At 43.9% G+C, this 13077-nt stretch overlaps 2 protein-coding genes across 2 annotated transcripts in view; one reads left to right on the forward strand and one right to left on the reverse strand.

Moving 5' to 3' along the window:
* EFL1 (elongation factor like GTPase 1) overlaps positions 1-12233 on the reverse strand; it is a 424348-nt gene extending 412115 nt beyond the window's left edge. Inside the window, exons 1-5 of the mRNA XM_068275325.1 lie at positions 12149-12233; positions 9715-9815; positions 6632-6699; positions 6446-6530; positions 1568-1701 (exon numbers count right to left, since the gene is read on the reverse strand). Coding sequence (XP_068131426.1) covers positions 1568-1701; positions 6446-6530; positions 6632-6699; positions 9715-9805 — 378 coding nt within the window. The 5' untranslated portion in view covers positions 9806-9815; positions 12149-12233. The remainder of the gene's footprint in view (positions 1-1567; positions 1702-6445; positions 6531-6631; positions 6700-9714; positions 9816-12148) is intronic.
* Positions 12234-12290: 57 nt separating this feature from the next.
* Positions 12291-13077, forward strand: part of SAXO2 (stabilizer of axonemal microtubules 2) — a 33013-nt gene continuing 32226 nt past the window's right edge. Inside the window, exon 1 of the mRNA XM_068272500.1 lies at positions 12291-12443. Coding sequence (XP_068128601.1) covers positions 12406-12443 — 38 coding nt within the window. The 5' untranslated portion in view covers positions 12291-12405. The remainder of the gene's footprint in view (positions 12444-13077) is intronic.

A 13077-nucleotide genomic window follows, 5' to 3' on the forward strand; every position in this document is an offset into this window, starting at 1 on the left:
TCCGATCTGCTCCCGATCGACAACAGGATCAATTAGGAGCAGTTTGGATACAGATAATAATGAGGACAGCCGACATTGCTAATGAAAGGGAAAGTGAAACTTTCACACAGCAGGGGCACAGGGCTGTGCTCATACCTGACTCTGTTAAGTTCCCCAGAGCTGCTCCATGCTCTGTACACATGCTGCTGCTCCATCCAAAGTCAACTGTAGCTGGGAAAGAAAGGGAGCAGTGCTGTGAGCGGGAGGATACCTGCAGATATTCTGGTGTCTCAACTTGTGCCTGTGCCCAGACACTGCACCAGCCCTGGTCTAAGGGGGATTCTGGGCAGCTGTAATCCCCCCCTGCGTTTGCCTATGCTCTAGCTGAACTTCAGCTGCAGCCGCCGCTATTACTAAGAGGCAGTGGGCGGGGATGACTCACCTCTTCCGCGTTCCAGCGTGCGTTCCACTGTCGTCACTTCCTGCAATGCCGTCCACTTACAATACAGTGGGCGGCATTGCAGGAAGTGATGACAGTGGAACGCACACTGGAACGCGGAAGAGGCTAGTCATCCCCGCCCACTGCCTTTTCGTAATAGCGGCAGCTGCAGCTGAAGTTAAGCTAGAGGGGGAGTGCAGATGGGGGACCCAGGTGAGGGAAGGGGGGTCCGACCCCCCTCCCCGCCGCTCTACCAATACCGCCTTCCTGCACGCTACCCCCTCCAGCTCGGTGGTCCTCCACCCACAGCTGAGCGTGGGGGCGTCGAAAAAGTCTAGCACCGGCTCTGGGGGCAGGGCACTACTTCTTAGATAGATACGGCTGCAGCTGAAGTTAAGCTAGAGGGGGAGCGCAGATGGGGGACCCAGGTGAGGGAGGGGGGTTCGACCCCCCTCCCCACCACTCTGCCCAATACCCCCTTCCTGCATGCTACCCCCTCCAGCTCGGCGGTCCCCCATCCACTGCTGGGCGTGGGGGGGGGGGGCGAAAAAGTCTAGCACCGGCTCTGGGGGCAGGGCACTATTTCTTAGATAGATAGATACGGCTGCAGCTGAAGCTAGGGGCGGAGCACAGATGGGGGACCCAGGTGAGGGAGGGGGGGTCCAACCCCCCTCCCCACCGCTTAAGCTGGAGAGGGAGCGCTGATGGAGGACCCAGGTGAGGGGGGGGTCTGACCCCCTCCCCGCCGCTGTGCCCAATACCCCCTTCCTGCCCGCTACTCTCTTATGCGGCATATGCTATGCCGCGGGTCCGCTAGTATTATTATTAATGCAAATAATTATATAAATGCACAGATCCAATGATACACAAATGTCCACAAACATCATTACCTTTATGTAATTGTATAAAAGAGTCCATAGTCCAATAGAGACAAAAACATTTGACAAGTTTTAGTCTGAGTATTCTGTGCATGTGTGGAACATTCTGATGTAAATATGTTTTATTTTATTGTAAAATCCCTATGTATGGAAAAGTTGGCATATGGCATCATGGGCATGTCCCAGGTTCCATTAAAGGATTTCTAACAAGCACAGAAAAAGCAAGCTATTCAGGCTCCTGCAGTAGCTCATGAAAACAGTGAGAGTTTACCTGTGGACAGACGCCTTCTACTGCATCAACCACAACAATGGCCCCATCACAGAGACGCACTGCAGTTGAGACCTCAGAAGAAAAATCAACATGTCCAGGAGAATCTATAAGGTTTATGAGATATTCTTCATTCCCTAAAGAATAGAAAAATCAAAAATAAGATATAACTGATAAACGTAAAACACCGACTATGTGACTACAGGAAAGGTGACATTTCAATGTGAAATAGAATCTAGGTCCCCCAACTCTTAACAGGAATGAAAAAAAAATCTTACTGGCAAGAAATTAATTTTGCATAGCATAGTGAGCAGAGGCAGCTCCTCATCCCCTCTAATCCTTCTAATATTACAACCCAATAAGGGAAATTCAGCATTACTACAGAGCTTGAGCTTGCCAAATAAAAAGTGCAGAAGGATGCAAGTGTCATCTCTGCATCTCTGCATATAGAATGTCATCAGCCCTACGTATACCATACACTGCTTACAGTGGCACTACAGCGTAAAACTGTAAAATTTAAAATATTCACAAACATATACAAATAAGAAGTACATTTTTTCCAGAGTAAAATGAGCCATGAATTACTTTTCTCCTATGTTGCTGTCACTTACAGTAGGTTGTAGAAATCTGACAGAAGCGACAGGTTTTGGACTAGTCCATCTCTTTATAGGGGACTCTCATGGATATATTTATTTTCAAAACCACTTAGTGAATGGCTGTTGCTCTGTCCAACTGCCAAAAAACTGTGTAGGGAGCAGGGAAGCTGGGCAGCGTCATTGTTTAAATCCTTTTTAGGGAATATCTTTATAAATAATGAAAGTCTTGCTGAGAATCCCCTATGAAGAGATGGACTAGTCCAAAACCTGTCACTTCTGTCAGAATTCTACTGCCTACTGTAAGTGACAGCATTATAGGAGAAAAGTAATTTATGGCTCATTTTACTTTGGAAGAAACGTACTTCTTATTTGTCTATGTTTGCCCATATTTTAAAATTTTTCGCCATAGTTCCCCTTTAGGGTTCGTCTACACTAGTGCGGCGTGCGTCTCGCAGACGCACACCGCACTGAGCGGGATCGCAGGCGAATCCCATGAGCCGTGCCATGCACGGCTATGGGATTCGCAGCCTCCGCGGCGATTTTTGCGGGGGGTTCCGGGCGAATCGCTCCCGCAAGCGATTCCGCCACGGCCTAGGGCTCGCTACATGATAGCCGCTGTGCAGCGGCATCCCCTACCCTCTTCGATCGCCTCCGGCGATCGGCAATCAGGAAATCCCGTTCAAAGAACGGGATTTCCTGGAGGACTTCCCCCGTCGCCATGGTGGGGCGGGATGACATCACCAACGTCATCGGAAGTCCCGATCCACCCCTCAGCGCTGCCTGGCGCTGATAGGCCAGGCTGCGCAAGGGGTCTAGGGGGGGGGGGGCGGTGCGGCGGATATCGGCGAATCGGCGCGGGGCAGCGGCGATCGGTGTGCTCACGCAGCTAGCAAAGTGCTAGCTATGTGCAGCAAAAAAAAAAAAAAAATGGTGCAAATCAGCCCAGCAGGGCCTGAGAAAACCTCCTGCTAGGCTTACCCCAAACTACGTTCGGGGCTATCGCCAGGAAGGTTAAACTAAAGAGGGAAAAAAAAAATCGATAACAGCGAAAAACAGAGGGAAAAATACCCTTACACCCCTAGTTCAGGATCCTTCCCTCTTTTTTAATGTATACTTTATTCTGAAGAATACTGCATATCATAACTTGTGATGCAAAAAGTTTTATGTAGTGCACACAAAACATGACCATGGTTAAAAGCTCTGCCTCTGACACAGGAGACCGGGGTTTCAATCTTGGCTCTTCCTGTTCCGTAAGAACTTATTTAGTAGGAGACCTTGGGCAAGACTAACACTGCTACTGCTTATAGAGCGCATCAAAGTGGCTGCAGCTCACCAGGAGAAAAGTGAGATATACCGTATGTATGGTCTATGTATGGTCTATGGTCTATGTCTTTACATTATTATTTATCTTACTTGCAGAATGGACTTCCTACATGTGAATATCTGCTGCAGATTTTTTAGACTGAATTGCATGAAGAGTTTAATGTCCAACCTCTCGTCTCATCACTCATGTGAGGTGATAAGGGAGGAGCTGGGAGGGTCACCAGCTAGTCTTTAACTGAACAACAAGCTGAACCTGCCCACCTCTTCTGTGCTGCTCAGACTATTTCCGTCTTGCGGCTGGCACTGCAAAACTACAGCTCTAAAGAGTGATTAACAGACACATCTGGCATGTAAAAATGCATATGGTCACGAGGTGTCAGAGTGGACTAAAGTAATGAGGAGGAGTGGGTTGTGTCTCTTCCTGCCTTCCCTAAGATTTGTCTATTTGCCAGGAGCCATGTTGCTGCTTACCTATGGCAAATTATAATTGCAATCAAGATATATATATATATATATATATATATATATATATATATATATATATATATATATATATATATATATATATATATATATATATATATATATATATATATATATATATATATATATATATATATATATATATATATATTGTGGCATGGTGAAGAAAGAGTTAATGGGAACAGTGCTGGAGGGGAGGTACTTCTCTCCCGGGTCTCTCTATTATGCAGGTCTGTTTGCATAATTAGGGCAGCAGGAGCTGACCTGGGAGATAAGTTAAAAGAAAGGAAAAGTGGGCGGGCAGCGGCTCACTCTGGGGCTGCTGGTGTTAGAGCAGGAGCTTTTGCAGGTCTGCTCTGTAAACTCAGAGAAACCTAAACAAGTATTGTTTCGGTCCGTGTGTTACTTTTCTGTTCATAGTGCAATAGACAGCCTCATTTATTTTGTTTAAGTTAGTTAGCAGCCGGACCGCTAGGATTTTATTTTGGTTTTGTTACCTGCCTGTATTTATTGTAAATAGCCTTGCACGTGTGCCAATAAAGGTGTGGTGAACCTGAAAAGAACTGTGTGGTCTGTCCGACAGCTCTGAAAGCCCACCCCAGAGGGCAAAACGCAACCCATACCCTGTTCCCGTTACAATATATATATATATATATATATATATATATATATATATATATATATATATATATATATATATATATATATATATATATATATATATATGAAATCGGTGGTGGGGGTGGGTGAGTTAGGATTAGGCATCGGTGAGGGGGTCAGTTCACGTTACGCATCGGTAGTGGGATGGTGTTATTAAAACATTGGTAAATTTTACTATCGGAAATACCACTGCCCAATAGTAGAATATCTATAATTTTACTAGTGGCTATCTCCAATGCTCAAATTACAACTACTTTCCCACCTCTGCATTTAGTTGCTACGTGGGTAACAGCTGCTTCACACTGACGTTTTGCTGGCATTACAGGTGGCGTTTTAAATGTAATGATTTAGGAATCTACCGCCGTCCCATGCGAGTACAAAGTTTTGCAGGCTTTCATGAAAGCCTGGCAGTTGATCCCGGCGTCTTGTCTCATCTCAAAAAGCAACATGCAGCTTCTAGAAGTTGTGTGAAAGCCAGCAAAAGCCACTGAAAGCCAATGAAAGCACAAAAAAAGCCCAGCATTTCCCTATACTTCCTGCAAAAGGCACCAAAAGCACAGAAAATTAACCGCTCTCCTGAAAGCCATTAAAAGCCTTCAAAAGCCATTAAAGTGGAAGTGAGAGGGATATGAAGGCTGCCATATTTATTTCCTTTTAGGTGGTTGTTCACGCTGCAGGCATTTTCTGGGATTTTTTTTTTACACGCGGGCGATTTTTAAAATAGCCCCCTGACCGCGTGAACAATAAATGTCTATGAGAAGGTTCATATCAGGGCGTGTCGTGCGTTGTCCATTCAGCAAAGTGGTGCGTGTACCATTTCTGAGGCGATTCCGCCGCAGTGGAAAGTCTAGGAGAAAAAACGCAAAACGCTCACAAAATCGCTTTGTGTAGCAATTGCATTCGCTTTTTTAAGAATAAATACATTGTATTTATTCTTTTCCAGGTCAAAGAGTTCACTTCCTAACTTGCGTCAGGGAGTGAATTACAAAACCGGTCGGAAAAAACGTTTAGAAAACCGCAAAGCACAAAAATGAATCGCCCACTCAAGCGCCGGGAATCGGGAAAAGAAGACGCCTCAAAAAAAGCCCCCCGCGAGCTGAACGCAATGTGAACAAGGCCTCAAACCATTCCAGTTGCCTGGCAGTCTTGCTGATCCTCTGCCTCTAATACTTATAGCCACAGACCCTGAACAAGCATGCAGATCAGGTGTTTCTGACAATATTGTCATATATGACCAGATTCGCTGCATGCTTGTTTCTGGTGTGATTCAGACACTACGGTAGCAGGGCTACCTGGCAACTGGTATTGTTTAAAAGGAAATAAATATGTCAGCCTCCTTATCCCTCTTGTTACAGTGGTCCATTAAAAGCTAAGCTGTTAAATGCTGGTAGTCTTGGAAAAAAAAAAACAGTGTTTGAACGATACGCTGAGCAGAAGCCCGTGTGCACCAGCCCTAAGACTGAAGTGCCAATGTGTAAATGAAAAAGGAATATTTTTCATAGGACGAACACTGCTATGATAACATGCCTGTTAACACACGTTTTACAGAACACATGCTGTAAGGAAAAACTAAGTACATGCAACTCACCATTCTTTGTGCGATAATGAGATTATACTCCCCATTTTTATACACCACCCAATGCAGAGTTTTACAGGGTACTTAGAACCATTTCCATCAGTCCCTCAGTGTCACACACTACAGTGACACTCAAACAGACACTTATTTTTATTTAGTTGTACTAAATAAACTAATTTAAGTTGTACTAAATGTTCAGTTGTGTTGTAATTACTAAATTACTAAGAAAGTGAAATGAATTACCAGAGATGTACTGAAGGGAAATGGCGCTAGATTTCATGGTGATTCCTCGTATCTGCTCATCCTCTCGACTGTCCAAATAGCGTAACTGCAATTATAGCCATAAATCATTAAACAGGAAGCAAATTCATTTTCAATAGTGGAAAGAATACTTCAAATGGCATATCAGATAAAGATACTATAATATACCTTCCCAGCCAGTCTGCTTGAGATAATCCCATTGCTGGATATAAGGCAGTCTGCTAATGTAGTTTTCCCTGCAGAACAAACATGAAAAGTGTAATGAAAAGGAAAAAGAAACAATAGTAAGCATATTACAGTGCTGTTGCAATTACAAAACAATTTATGTAGTAGAAACCTAATTTTCTTGAAACATCAGTAAAGCAAAATAAAAAAAGGTCTCAAGTCTCTCTTGAAGTAATGTTTGCATTTCACTGACATTTTACCAATTTCCCTCTATACGTTTCCCAAGATCCCTGAACAAGGTAAACAAAGCTTATTTCAAGTACAAAGACAAATCTAAAATCCATAGTTTGTTGCTCAAAATCACCATCGCACCATAACATAACTAGGAAGTGAATACTTTAAAACCAATTAACCTACTTGGTGGTAACCCCGAATCAGGCTCAGGGGGGAGAAGGAAGCCAGAAGCGGTAATCCCGAGCCTGACTTGGGGTAGCCACTGGGAGGCATGCAGACAGCACGGCAATGTTTCTAACTACTCACCTCCCCCGGGATGAAGACGCTGGCAGCCATTCTTCTTCCAGTCCTCAGAGGCTCTGGATCCCTTAGGTGAGATCACAGTTTGTCATCATGATAATAGGTGGTGATCTTACTATAAGGGTACAGTACCAATCGGAGTAGAGATGAAATATTGCAGCGCAGGATCCCAGGGAGGCAGGTCTGTCCAGGAGCTGCTACAGATCTCACTGCATTATGACTTTTTCCTGCTTTTAGGGTCTAAAAGCTTGTGAAAAAATGTACCACTTTTAGACCCTAAAATTCGGAAATAATCATACCACCGGGGAGGTTCAAGCAGACCTGAACTCTTGCACAGAAGAGAAGGAAAACACAGAGAAATCTGCCATGTGTGTTTGTAGAGAACGGTCTGTTTAATTCACCCTTCTCAGCAATTAATGAGCAAGTGTGATTTGAGCTGTCAGCTCTCTGACAAATTCTCAGTTAATATGCAAACACAAGGGGTTAAAGTGTACCAGAGCTGAAGAAATTACAAAAATCGATACTTACCCGCTGCTTCCTCCAGCGCGGACCTCCCGTGCATGCACAGAAGACCCAGACTGCACGCGACAGTCTGAGACAGTTACCAGGGATGATAGTGGCTGAACGGCAGACCACAGGAGGACGGTGAGGGACTCACACGTGTTTATGCTGCTGGAGGAAGCAGCGGGTAAGTATAGATTTTTGTTATTTCTTCAGCTCTGGGTTACTTTAACCCTTTATGTGCTCCCAGCAAACCAGAAGTAACCACTCTGCAGGAATCTCGGAGGAAGTTCTTTAAGTTGTAATGGATAAATGTTTTCTTTAAAGGTTATTATGCTGTTGCTTATCTTTTAGAGCAGCAAGGAAGTTCTGAGTCCAGGTCCACTTTAAGCAGTATGCCCCCCACAAAACAATAAGGCAGTGTGTCTCTTAAAACACAATTAGGAAGTCTCCCCAAAACCACAATAAAGCAGTAATCTCTCAAAATGTGCATTCACTTGCACTCTTTAATATCTAGTGATATGTTCATGGATTCATCATAATACTCCAATGAGGATCAGTTCACACCAATGCTGCTGCTGGACTTATCTTCCATAACATACAGCAGCAGACCACCAGATGTGGTGAACTGACCTATAGTTTTATATATACTCATTCACAGTAAATGGTTCTGCAGTACCACAATAAACATTGCCAACCTGCACAATTAGTAATAGATAGCAGATGAGCACTCATTTACAATCATATGGCATGCTTCTGCTCCAAAGACAGAGCAAGCACCTTAAACGGAGCATCAGAGTGGGTACAACACAAGTGGTACACTACCCGCTCTGGATGGTTCATCGTAGTTTGGAAAGACTTTAAAGGAGGGGGGGGGGGGGGGGGGGGTAGGGAAAAAAAAAAGTTGTGCTTACCTGGGGCTTCTAACGGTCTCCCGCAGGCTTCCTGTGCCCATGCAGCCACTCAACCATGCTCCGGTTCCCGCCACCATTTCACTTCCGGAATTTGCGACTTTAAAGTCGGAAAACCACTGCACCTGTGCGGCCGTGTCATCACTCCCTCTGACATCACCTGGAGTTTACTGTGCAGGTTCAGGACGGTCTGCACCTGCGCAGTTCACTCCCAGCGGGACACGGCCGGGCAGACGCAGTGCTTTTCCGACTTTAAAGTCGCAAACTCCAGAAGTTAACCTGCGGTGGGGACCGGAGCATCAGTGAGTGGCTGCGAGGGACCATTAGAAGCCCCAGATAAGTTCAACTCTTTTTCCCCCTACACCTCTACAGTACTCCTTTAAAACATCACTCATTTGTACACAGCCAAGAAAACTTAAATGTAATAGTGGCTGAATTGTGTAGGATAATTATGGATAATGTGCCCCTCATTATGCTATAATGAGGGACACAAAACCCCATTATCTAAACAGTTAAAGAGTAACTGTCAGGCTGCAAAAGCTAATTTATACCTCTATTCTCCTGTGTTAAACAGTTTAGAAGGAAGTCAAAAAGGCAATACTGAAGTTAAAAATCTCTCTTACTTTTGATGTGTGCTGAACAGCAAGGATGTTAGACCCAAGCTCTTAAAAGGACGACAGGCCGCATACCATACTGCAAAGCATTCTGGGGCTGCTTGGGTCCTCCCCTGGGCTGCTAGTGAGAAGTTACAGTCTCATGTTACAACAGCCAGCACTGAAAAATCTCCGGGCAGAGTATACTGCATGAGTCCGCTATTGTTCCTAGCCACATGGCTAATTAATATTCACTGCACAGTAGTGTTGTATTTTTTCTGAGTGGAATCATCAGGAAGCAGGCAGGACATGACGACATATTTGGCTTCATAGGAGACAGACAAACATGGAACCTGCCATGAGCTGTCAGGAGCATCATTCTCTGCAAATACTATATAAAAATTCTGTGAAATCCAAACGTGGACAGTGAAATGCATATGTAATGTAAGTACAGCCAATCTTTAGCTACTGATATATGTGTTTTTTTTTCTCTGAGACCTTATACATAACAGCTCCTCTTTAAAGCAACAGTCTGGAAAAGACTTACCATGGTCTACATGAGCCAGTATACAGATATTCCGTATGTTAGCAGCATTTTTCTGTAGTGCAATTATCTTTTCCAAACTTACAAGTCCCATTGTGCTATACCTAAAAAGACAGTATAATGTTACACACATACTCAATAAGCATGATGGAGAAAAAAAATAACACTCTGGTGCAGACTTTGAGTTGCAAGGATTAGGTGAGAATGTGCTGTTTGTACACTGGCAAATAACTGGTGAAAGGACAGAAAAGAAAGGCTTTAGGATCTGTCAGGTTTTAATGTTACCTCTATGAGTTACACTAGCATCCAGACAGGAAGTGATCACTAATAAGAAAGCAGAAAATAGCTTCTGAGAGCAAGAGATAGAAAGAGACAGACACTTCCTGTCTGAGTCAGGATTGAGTCAGCCACTTACATACCTGATATTTAATGCTTTCAGACAGAGAAAGAAAAAAAAGGAACACGTCATACTTATTTGGGTGCTAGACACTGTACATACACCTGTCTATCTCATCGTGTCACTTCGGGTATCCTTTGATGCTAGATACACACTATGAAATTTCACACCAGATCGACGGGTCAAAATTATAATTTTTGAAATTGTCTGATCTGCTCCCAATTAGTAATGGGATTGATATTAGGATGACTACTGCACAAAATCAATCCCGTTATCAATCGGGAGCAGAACAGACAAATTGGAAATTATTATTTAGACCTGTCGATCTGATGGGAAATTGCATAGTGTATACCTAGCAATAGATAAAGAAAAAGCTCCTCCTGTGTACCTCTGAGAAGTCTCCTTACTTCCCATCACTAGAGTGCGCTTTCTAAATTACATTAAAAACCATACTGAACCACATCACAGATGATTACGGAAATATGAAGCAACACTCTTTGAGGATAGTAAAGGGAATCAGCTAATTTTGGTGCATTGCTTTGGGTGCCGCCATAGTTCCTAATGAGAATTACAGCTACAGCGGTGCTCAGTGACTAATTTGGGCGCCACCGATAGAGCTATAGTGTTGCCCAAATTAAGTATTACACACACACACACACACACACACACACACACACACACACACACACACACACACACACACACACACACACACACACACACACACACACACACACACACACACACACACACACACACACACACACACACACACACACACACACACACACACACAATCATTAGTACTACCCTGGAATTTGCCAGCAGCAGGGTGAGCCGTCTTTCACCTTCACCCTGCGCCGAAATTTGGCTGCAGCCATTTCAAATGTACACCTAGTATTATTGTCACTCATTATGCAGGGCAAGCACGGCAGAACACTGTACACTATGTTGATTAAAAATTGTATTGAAGTGATCCCTCCCTGTTTATGGTTGGATATTCCAGTCTGACACATAACATCTTTTGAACCCAGTTTGTACTCTGTTCACAATGTGCACTTTACTAGAAATGGCCACGACCAAATTTTAGTGCAGAGTGAAGCTGAAAGATGGCTCAACCTGCTACAGGCAAACTTCAGCATCTGCATAATGAGTCACAATAATACTAGGTACTTTATTGCCTGGAATAAATTAGCTCTCTGAAATGAAGCAGCTGCTTTTACTAGAGACATCTTTCAACACAACAATGTCACTTCAAACTATCTTATTTTATCTTTACATACTCCTGATGATAATTTGGTGGGGCCCACAACAACCTATCAGGTGTGTTTGAAAGAGACTGTAGTGCCTAGAGCAGTCTTTCTCAACCTTTTTAACCTGGAGGAACCCTACAAATAACTTTTGGATCTCAAGGAACCCCTGCAAATAATGTTTTAATCTTGAGGAACCCCTGCATTTATTTTTCCAGAGGCATGGTCTTTAAAAGTAGGTGAGGCTGTTAATTTCACTAACTCCTATTACACTGCCACTCATTACACTGTGCTCATTATTATTCTAATCCCCAATTTAGTGCTTCTTTTTACAGTAAGCCCTATTATAATGTGTTCTATTATACTTCACCCACGATGGGGGGAAAATGCCAAGGAACCCCTGCAGAGTCCTCAAGGAACCCTGGGGTTCCAGGGAACCCTGGTTGAGAAAGCCTGGCCTAGAGCAAAGCCATGCATACATCAGTAGAACATACAAACTCCATACAGACAGTGCTCAGGGAAACTAACATGCACTGTAACAGTGGTAAGTAAGGGGACTATCCTTTCATCATGGTTCTCTAGAAGTTAGGAAAAGCAGATAGCAGTTGGATAAGTTCTTGAAACAACTCCCTTTTAATTTCAGCTACAGTAATAAACACTGACACAGCCTATGAGCAGGAGCAGAGGCAGAGAGCAGGCAACATAACAAGACTCTAACTATCACAATCACTGTCACATTGTACACAGCATAGAAATGTCCAGTGACACAGCAGGCAGCCCTATCACTCACCGTCACACTGATCCAGCATGTGCATGTGCAACCCATACCCGGAAGTCACACAGCATTCCGCGTACTCTGGGCTCAGCCTACTTGCGACGTCATCACGCCACTGCTGCGCTGTTGACAGGACGCTCGGAGGTTGCTAGGAGACTTTCGCTTGCCTAGTTACCAGGGCCCCGTGCGCAGTGTGACAGTCCAAGTAGCAGCATCGACCTAGTACAGCTCGCTTGATCACCGACCCTCAGCTCCTACACCAGCCGGAGGACATGAAGCGCAAGTGTATCTGCGAGATCTGCACCTGCGGGTAGGAATACCGTGTGCTGCACTTGGGCCCCAGACTGACCATAGTGACGTATAGGGGCTGATTTGTGGGGCAATAGTTGTCCACTCCACATCATCAATTAGGATTATTATACAGTACACAGCATTGACATTTAGGCTATGTTCACATTATAAATCGCCATCGCTATCGAAAGCGGTCAGTGTTTTATTGAGAGTTTTTAAAGCGCTTTTCCCTGCGCTTTGCGCTTAGAAAAGTTCTTTTCTAAGCGCTTTTGCAGAGCGATTCCTTTTTTCACTTCCTGACGTCAGTCAGGAAGGGAACTCTTTCACCCACAAATTAATAAATACAATGTATTCATAAAAGCACTCTGGAAATTGCTATACAAAGCTTTTTTTCAAGCACTTTGCGATTTCCCTATACCTTCCATTGAGCCAAAGCACTCAAAAAATGGTACATGTAACGCGTTTGCAATTTTAGTAAAATCATAACGCGCACATGTGAACACTCTCATAGGGAATCATTGCACAAGCGCTTTTGAGGCGGTTTCTAAATTCGCCAACGCTTAAAGAAACCAGCAAAGGCTCATAGTGTAAATGAGTCATTACAGAGTATTAATCTAACAAACTTACACTCAAAATCTGATCAAACAGTATCA

Source organism: Hyperolius riggenbachi, chromosome 3, assembly GCF_040937935.1.
Source record: "Hyperolius riggenbachi isolate aHypRig1 chromosome 3, aHypRig1.pri, whole genome shotgun sequence".
Classification (NCBI taxonomy): Eukaryota; Metazoa; Chordata; class Amphibia; order Anura; family Hyperoliidae; genus Hyperolius; species Hyperolius riggenbachi.